The 9,668-nt window shown below is 40.4% G+C and overlaps 1 protein-coding gene across 4 annotated transcripts in view; it reads left to right on the top strand.

Moving 5' to 3' along the window:
* LOC146962056 (MAM domain-containing glycosylphosphatidylinositol anchor protein 2) overlaps positions 1–3,706 on the top strand; it is a 208,092-nt gene extending 204,386 nt beyond the window's left edge. For 2 of the 4 annotated variants that reach the window (XM_085771361.1, XM_085771363.1), the window contains exon 17: positions 868–1,207. In XM_085771361.1, coding sequence (XP_085627487.1) covers positions 868–956 — 89 coding nt within the window. In that variant the 3' untranslated portion in view covers positions 957–1,207. Of the gene's footprint in view, positions 1–867 lie in introns of all 4 variants that reach the window. The other 2 variants (XM_085771362.1, XM_085771360.1) reach the window with 2 other exon arrangements.
* Positions 3,707–9,668: the final 5,962 nt, after the last annotated feature.

The raw sequence follows: 9,668 nt of genomic DNA on the forward strand, positions 1-9,668 counted from the left end.
TTTATGTCATTCATGGAGTATAACCGGGCATCTCAAAGAGAAGCAGAGTCAGACGTCTGGGTCTTCAAGATTTATTCTTTTTTCTCTTATTACTGCAAGATTATCATCCTAGTTATTTTTCATTTGGATCCATTATGATTCAAAGCGACAGCATTAATTCATTCCGAGTTGAAGAGTGGTCGAGTAATGTTATGAATTATACAATTCAATCTCACATAATGAATCTTACATGACTTAAAGTGATGTAAGAGGGCAGAACTGAGAAATATCTCATGAGGGCTGATCTGACATGACTTCTGACTGAAGATGTCGCCGTCTTAGGATCTGGGCACACAGGTTAGTTTTGCCGTAAAAGAACAGTTCAACATTTTTGGGGGACTGTTGATACTTTCTTGCTGAGAGTTTTATTGGAAGACCCAAACCACTGTGTCTTCTGGTGAATTTGGAACTGAAACCAGGAGAGCTCATCCAGCTCTGTCCAAAGATGAGAGAGAGATGAGTCTTTATTGTCTCCCTTGGGAGAAATTCATTTTGGACAAAGATGGCAGAATCAGTTTTAATACTTTGCAGCTTTATTTGTAAAAAAAAAAAAAAAAAAAAAAAGGAAAAACAGAAAGAATTGACTAGAGACTTACTTGAAGGTCAACCAGATACCCCATAAAACCATAACTGTGTTATTTATCTCTAGCTCTCAGAAAGAAAGCAAATAAGTGTGTTTGTCAAAATGAGGAGACCCTTCAAACGCACTTCACTTTCACTTCACTTCACGTTTGTTCTGTTTTTGGGCCTTTGGGCATCTTGTGTTTTTCCTCTTTGGAGTATGTAATAACAGCAGCTTCCACCGCTTTCTCTTTCTTCTCTGTTCAGATATCAACTCCACGGCTCTGGCCACATCCTCCCATATATGGCTGCAGTGCATCACCTTGATGGTGTCCCTCCTAGAAGGTCAGAGGTGACCCCTCTCTCCGTCACCTCAGAGGCGAATATTCAGACCCACCGTCTGTGAGCTATACCCTCGGCATCCAATCACCAAAGATTCATGCATCCTGAAAGCAGCAGGGGTCCCCTGACGGACCACGGAGGGACCGAAATCAATAAAAGAGAGAAAAAATAGTGATAAAAAAGTTACACAAAAAGTAATAAAGAAGATGCGCAAATTTTTTTAAAGAGACCTCTTTTACAGAAAAACACTCCCCGGTGCAGGACTCTGGACGTCTTTACGAGCACAAAGACAGGTGGGCGATGACTAAGCCTGGACTTTGGCGAAAGGGTTCATGAGTGTCGAGGGAGGACAGTTTGTAAAGCACAAGAACAATTTTATGAAGTTATGAAAATATCTGTGGAAGGTGGCGGAGTAGAGACACTGCTGACTTTTTGAAGAGGAAATAACATTTCCCTGCTTACGAAATACATGGAATCAGACCTTTCTCTGTGTATCTTTATCTTCATTTTCTTGCACCAGATGCCAATCACCGACATTTGTTTTTCAGACTCGCCCAGCGTCACGTCACACCTTGGCATTTCCTTATCTGCTTGGTGCTGTACCGTAGAAAAACAAGGACTCTGGCAACATTCAGTTCTGTCTGCTTACTCCCTCTGTAGCTGCCTATGTATCTTTTAACACTGTGCTCACGAGTCCCAAGTGGCCAAGCGACGGTATGGTGGCAGAACAATAAATGCAGAGGAGTCAGCGGAGGTGTAGACAGCTGGACTGGGCTGAAAGGAGTTCAAGCTCACGAGCTGAAACTAAAGGGGAAGAGGTGGAAAGGAGGGCAGAGAGTAGGGATGAACGGGAGGAAGAGTGGAGGGAGGGGAGGAACAGGCAGAAAGGTCCGATTAGTGAGGCCTGACTCGAATATTCAGTCAGCGGTCCGTCTGTGGAACAGAAGCCACTTTACTTTCTGCCATGAAACAAAGTGCCTTCAGATTACAAACCGAATCGTGAGCCTGGGTGTTAATCAACATCGAACACGTCTCTGTTCATGTTTCCTCTGATGGGCTATTTTCTACATGTTTCTTTTGCCCCACAAGTGCTGATGGGAGGGCACGCTTATTAAGAGGGAGTACGAGGGTTGTGCAACACCCGGATTTTACTCCCAATGGGACAGTTGCCCGTGTGCGTGTGTTTGTGTGTGTGCGTGCGTGCGTGGGTGTTCGATCGTGTGTCTTTGTACGAGTGCGAGTGTGGGTGTGTGTGTGTGTTTGTGTGTGTGTGCATGCGCCTAAGCCTATGCCTATGCGTAGTTCAATGTGAGGGCAGCCGACCAGGCAGTGCTGGCAGACACCGAGCACAGGTTTGCAAACAATTTGGATAAAAACAGCGGCAACAGTCAAAGTGAGGCTCTGGATCTGTTTTTTTTGCAGAAAGACAGCTTAAGATCATACGGGAGGATAAAGACACTTCGTCGAATGAATACCCCACTCTCTCTTCCCATAATTCTCTTTCCCTGCGGACGAGCATTTTTTTAACAAAAGAAAAGAACAACTGCTGAATAAAACATTGCATTGTACAGGGAGGAGAGTAGGAACCTCGGGACTGCAGGCTCTCCATTAGGGTGATCGGCCTCACCCTCATCCTCCACCATTTATATGGAACAATATGAGAATAAAAGATAATAATGACCATAATAATAGTCATGATATTTTATTACTCTAGCGAGAATGTTTCTCTGCTTTTACACAAACTGTGAAGATTGACTGTGGAAGATCTACCTGAGACCATAACCTTAACCAGCGGGGTTTTTAAAAAATATATTGTAAAAAAGAGAAAATAAGAAAATGAAAAATTCCGTTCATTGTTGGTTATGACAAATGTTTTGAGGACTTGTGTCTTGTTTCTTATTTTTTCTGTTGAAGATGACTTAACTTCCTTTCTCTTCTTGTTGTCTCCCTTTGCATTGCTGAAGTATCAAAGCTGATGGAAGCATAAGAAGTAAACCAATTTGGTAACTGTATAACTTGTAAATGTTAAAGAAGCTCTATTCAAAGGTTTATGATAAATGTTTTATGTTGGAGTACAGGAAGCACAACATACAGTTCAAGGTCTCAACATATAAAATCCATTTTATATTTCTCTACAAATGCGTGACCTACTTCCACAAATTCAGGCTTATCGACGCTCTGAAACAAGTCCACATTCAACAGCAAATTGATCTCCTTTTTTTTACTTGTTACATTCATATTTATAGTGCAACCACTATGCTAGAGAACTCAAAGGATCCCAGTCAGAAGTACAGATGAAATCTTCATGAATGCCGACTGGGTAAAGGTTCAAGGTGTTGTGGTTGTTCAGCAAATGTAGCCTCTTGAGTGGAAGCCTGGGTTAGTCTGAGTGGGTCATGTTCATGTGTGAGCATAAAGCTGTGTACAATAGGTGTGATAAGAAACTGATACATGTAAAGAAGATAAATATGCTAAGCAAAACAGAGCAGAATGATGAACATTTCAGGGCATCTTTATGTCATTATGGTCTGTATGATGTTACTATAGAGACGTATCACAACATGCTATTACATGCTGTTTGTTTTTTTTCTGTCTGTTTTTTCCAGACATTTTCATTTCAGTGTTTTTATTTTCATAAGGCCCAGATCACAATGAATGTAAATGGAGTTCTGGGGAGATGTTTTCTTACAGTCTTTCTAGATGTAATGTTTGAAGAAAACATGTTTTTTTTTGTGCTTTTGATGATGAGAACTTTCAGACTTTCATAGGTTGTTTTGGACGTATGTCAAGAAACAGTAAGTGCATCTGATTTTGACACAGACTTTGACACACTTTCCAAAAATATAAACTCAGATAAGATATCCATTAGCCAGTTGCTATATCCTCATGTGGTATAGTAGGTAATGAAAAGTGCCAAAGTGCCCGTGTAGTCGTCACTGTTACTAAGTACAGTATGGATATGAGTTTCTTAAGATGTTTTGGTAACTGTTCCTTTTACAGCCACCCTATGCACTTCTATTCAATTCTAGTGTGAACAGAAAATCAGTCACTGATGGTAGCGACAGGATGAGTTGGAAATTACAGCTGAATTTACATAAAGAACACCTTTGGTCTTATTTTAATATTGCTGTCAGTGGTTTAAAGGAATATTGCAACATAGTAGGAAATGAGCTTGTTCACTTTGGTGCCAGGTGTTAGATGTGGAGATCAATAAACTCGCCACTTTGTCCATTAAATATGAAGCTACGCACAGGAGACTGTTTAGACTGTTAGCTTAGCACAAAGAAAAGAAGTGGGGAAACAGCTATAAAGCTGTGTCTGAATAAAATCCACTTGCGGTTTTAAACCTCACCAGTTAATGCACATGTCTTTTGTTTAATCTATAGATTTTAAGCGGGTTGCTAGGAAGCAAGTTGAGTACAGGAAGTCAGTTGTTTCCACCTGAGAAGTGAGCGCATAAAACCTATAAAACCAGAGGTTGTTTTCAAATGTTATGTTCAAACTCAACAGACTAGATGAAACATGCTAAAGACCTGCTTTTCCCCTGTTTACAGTCTTTGTGCTAAGCTAAGCTAACTGTCCGTTGGTTGCCTCATGTTAAATGTGGCCTACAATTATAAGAAATGATCTGCATAGCCACTGAGCTCGTGAGGTTATCAATTAGATTGGCCGATGTTTGATTAAAAAGTGTTTGATAAAATATCAATTTTTTCCTTTTGAGTAACAACCTCAGTTTAAAAGTGTCTTCTGTGTTTTCTCTCTCAGTCACCGTACTGTAAAATTTGTTTTGTGTATGTTGGAATTATATCAGCGTTAGCCTTTCAGAAACTATGACAGAGCTCATTTTTATCCTAGTTTTATGGTGTATTAAATATTGGCTGCATTCATACAATTTTCATCCGTGTGAAGGAAATATTGTCTAATTTTCCCAGAGCCGCAGCTAAAATTGGACAGCAAAATGAATCTTGTTTCGTTTTCTTGGTATTACAGCTCTCACCATATCCTTGATTTACATTTTTGTGCAATTCACACACCGTGTGTCAGCCTCTGCCCTTTGTGTGTACGGGGGATGTGAGGCTGGTGAGTGGCTTACACACTCGGCTCTGCTCCATTTATTGATAAAAGTCCTCTAAGCTGCTTCAAAGTACAATTGGAGGGGATTAACAGGTTTTGAATATGTAAACAGTGTTATGTGACAGTTTGCTTTCCTACAGTGTTTACTGACTGTGTTTTAATGATGAAAGGCTTCTGTAGCTGTGGAAAGTGGAAGTGTTCATAAAGTAACACGGGGGAATGAGTTTGAGGTGTTTCTAGTTTGTGATTAGTTTAGGTGCTGGAGTTGAATGTGTCTGTGCCTGCCAAGTGTTTTATTTTTTTACATCACTGTATCTGGACCCGGGACATTTTGTGTGTTGTTTTTTCCCACCAGCACACGCATTATCAGATGTTCCTCACAGCAGCCACTTAAGTCCACTCCTAGTTGGATTGATGGTGCCATAATCTTTAATAGGTGGTTACAAAAATAAAATTATAGTAACTTTTTTCCCCCGTCTTTTCTACTTGTCGACATTTTAGAATAACGTGCCATTTAAAGGTTTATTTATTTGTCTCTAAGAATGGGACGGTATTTCCTGTAGGTCCTGCAATCTAATACAACTGTCTAGTAATAAGCACTACACTACTCAAACAGAAAATTAGCACAGACAGAGCATTGAACTAATTGGCATCAGCTAGTTCATTCATGCCTTACAATCACTGGCTTAATCAGCTAACTAATAACGTCCAATTATATTCATGCAGGTGCCATTATAACCATCCTTCTCACTAGTATTATTATTCTGATACATTTATACCTGTGTTACCCCCCACTCACCTCAGCCTCATGCTTAAAGAGCAGCTCTGACCCTGTAACCATTTTCTATAAATCGTCAGCTTCATTTTTTGAGGCTGTTCATTGTGATGCTGTTATGCAATATGAAAATGTGTTATGTTTATGCCACTCTAAAAAGTCAGTGACTGAGGTGGACAAACCTTTTTGGAAATTTTCAACATGATGCAACCAAATAAAACCACCAACTGAAAAAGAACCGTAGAATTTAGTCACAAAAAAAGCTAAAGTGTTAAAGCATACAGTCTCAACAAATACCAAACATAAAACATAAGGTGTTTGGAACAGTTGTATTGCGCTGCTGTACATTGTATTGGTCACATTATACAATAGAAATTGCCTATTTCCTTTGTAAAGCTGCTGAGAACAAACAACACAAGTCGATCTTCATTACATGGGGGAGGCTTTAACCATTTGTGTGATGGGAGGAGGGAAGTAGTGTTCAATGCAGGGAGTAGAGAGAGAAATCGTGTTTACCTTTTTGTATGCCTTTGCACCTGCTTTCTGAAAACATTTGAGGTGCCACTTTTGTGTAGCATAAAAGGTACACATTAACTGAAAAGAAAATAAGCTATTGTTGCATATGGTGAGGTCCTGGAATACCAAGGAAGCAAACAGGCAACGCTGTTTCATATTAGATGGTAAAAGGGGGAAAAACTCTGCTATTTCCTTTGTGCATTGATGAATACATGAATGAGTTTTGCGGTTGTGCATGAATGTACCCAGTGCTTACATTAACACCATTAAAATTGAGGTACTGTAGCATTAAGGGATGGGGTCTGTCAGAGTTTGTGCAGGCTGTGGACTGAATTTAATTGCTCTAACCTGCAGTATGTCGAAACAATTTCCCAGGTTTCTTGGTAAATTTGATTAAAACTATCCATGTGAGTAGAACCATGGCCGGTTGGTATGTGAGAAAATGTAATTTAAAACAAACTATTGCCTTAATTCCTGGAAAGTGCACACCCTGTAATATTATAAACTTGAAGTGGAAAGGATGTTGTGAGGAAGTCCTGTGCAGTGGTGCAGCTGAGCCGTGCTGGCAGCCTCCACTTGTAATGCAGCTACCTTGGATGGTGTTTTTGAACAACTTCAGCTGTAATTGTCACATTTTTCCCTGCTGAGCCACGGCTGTAATTACCTGCTCGTTTATCATTCAAACCTGATATTTAAGTGAGGGTCTCTAAAAGGAACAGTCCCAACATTTCTTCCTGAGTGGAAAAGTTCTCGTTTTCTGTTCAATCTAGGAAGGGCTTTGTCACATTGTGCCATTCATCATGCTATTTTAGCCCCCCTCCTGTCCCCAACAACCCCCCTCACCAGTGTAATATTAATGCAGCTGGTGATTATTGCTATACACATCGTGCTTTCTTGGTTGATTCAGGAAAAAAAAAGAGTGCCAAATGGGGGGGAAAGCACTGTGGTTGGGCAGAACATACAGTCGCATTGAATTTGGCAGTCACAGAGTTCACATGAAGGATTCAAACAGGAACAAAATCTCTGTCATATTAAACCTCAAACTTTACCCACACTGTTCAGTTTTTTGTTTTGTTTTGTTTTTTTCTTTTTCCAAGAGTAAAAATGCCATTTTAATGTGGTACATTTCTTTCACTTCCACACAGTGGCTAGGCAGTAGTGAGCGACTTGTCGACAGGAGGCTCAGTGCAGTCTCACTAAATAGCTGGAAAAGGTAGACACAATTCAGAGATCTCATTTTACTCTGTCAAGGTAGAGGCAGTGTGTCGCTATTTGATGGCAGAGCTTCTCAGTGTGACAACTTTACCGGTGGGAAAACTGCCACCTCTTCGTACCTACTCTTTCTGCTGTTGGAGTAAATCTCACACTATACTTCTCGACGGCTTCCCCTGTCTGTCCGTCCTCCCTCTCCTTCTCTTTCACCTTGCTTTGATCAGGAATCACTGCACTGCAATGTTTCCCATGTCCAGTTATTTACCATCAGTGCAGCCGACTGTGTGCAGGATGACAAAATGAAGACGTTTGCCGCAGTTGAGGAATGTCCCCACGTCCCCTCCTCGCTCTTGAAAAGACCCTTGGAAATAATGAGATTTGATGCTGTAATATCAAGGTTGTTGAGAAAGCTGTGTTTCAGTGATGTTATTTATCTTGTTCTGTGCTGACACCCTGTAATGATGACCTGTCACTCTTCTCTGTTTTGTGCTCTATATTTATATATGATCAGGCTTCTTTTTCACTGTATTTCTTTGGATTTGTCACCCATTTTTTGTGCCATACCTGCAACTAATGAAAAAATAAAGAAAAGGAATATTTTATGCGCTCTCTCAAATAAATTGTCCATTGTACACTGTGAAACTGAAATGTATTAGAGCAGAGCAGAATAGCATACAACGTCCCATATTATATGCTTTGTGCTTTAACACAAATCCTCTTCTTGTTTCTGTGGCTTGCCTGTGCCTGACACCTCTGTCCCCACAGTTTTTCAAAGCGAAAGCCAAGTTATTCCCACTGTGACCACCTGTCTCCCACTCAAAGGGCTGGAAACAAAAGCTTTGTGCAAATTGTTCTGTTCTTTTGACAGCATTCCCCAGTTTGTGTTTCTTTTGAGGAGTTAGCCTGCTTACTTTCCTCTCAGAGTTGAGAGCATGAGAGTGATTGTGGCGAGAAGAGGACATCTGAGGGAAAGACAGAGGAATAACAATGGTGTGTGGGGGGACTTGAAAGTCATCCAAATGTTAGCCAGCAGGGGCCTCATGACTGAGAAGAGCTTATAGAGTAGGAACCCAGGATGGAGTTAGTGTACACAGCCTGAAATGACTTTCCTTTTTCTTTTCGCCTGAGCAGCCCACCTCTTTGATATGCTAAATATAGTATAGCTACGAGAAAACCACCAAACTTTTCTAAAATGTATTTCATAAGTACAAGGTCAGAGAAATGGTACTGTATGTTGCAACCCTTCACTGCAATTTTGCATCGGCATTGACACTGTTGCACTTAGCTATCAACAGGTGGCAGTTATGGACGGCATGAGAAAAAAATGGTGAGTCTACAAAACTTAAACTTTGCAAATGTTTTATGAGGAAGGAAAATGTGTTAAACACATTTCACATAATGCATTTTTAAAAGTTGGTCAACATTTAACAAATATTCGATTCGAATTCAATTCGAGGACACAACCAGGCTAGCTACTTCCAGTCTCTAGGCTAAAATGAATTTGTATGAATTAATCTATCCGATTATTGAGAGCCATACTCATACTCATAAATGTACATGTTTTGTCGGATGTGTTCAAGCAAAACACTGATAATTATGTAGGCTAAACATTATTTTTTATTTCTTATGGTAGCCTAGTATTAGGCCTAGGCTAATAGCCTTTTTTTTTCAAGGGGTGGGATGACTGAAAGTAGGCCTAATTTAATTTTGAATTTAGGGATTATTAAGATTTCCGTAATTCAGTTAGGCCGAAATGTTGTGAGAATACTGACAATAATTTCCATGTAGTTTTCTTCTGTTACAAGTAAACACATTAGCTCCCATAGATATATGGTTAGCTCCATAGGCTACATACAGTACTGTACATAGCCTACATGGTTAGCTCAGCAAACTAGAAAATGTTGTGAAAAGGTTATGGTAACTCCACAAAACAGCGCGTTTCTCATTGACAGTTTGTCGGACTCGGGACGAGTTTTGTGTGTGAGTGAAAACTTCAGCGAGTAGTGACTGAGCCACCAGCAGGAGGACTGTAGCAGGAGGACTGTAGCAGGAGGACTGCACGTGACACGTCGGACTGAAACGGACTAGCTGACCTGTGACCTGCTGCTGCTGCTGCTTGTTCTCGGTGAACGAGGAGTCACCACTGAAC

Source organism: Trachurus japonicus, chromosome 24, assembly GCF_045865225.1.
Source record: "Trachurus japonicus isolate A0001 chromosome 24, Traja_1.0".
Taxonomy (NCBI): Eukaryota; Metazoa; Chordata; class Actinopteri; order Carangiformes; family Carangidae; genus Trachurus; species Trachurus japonicus.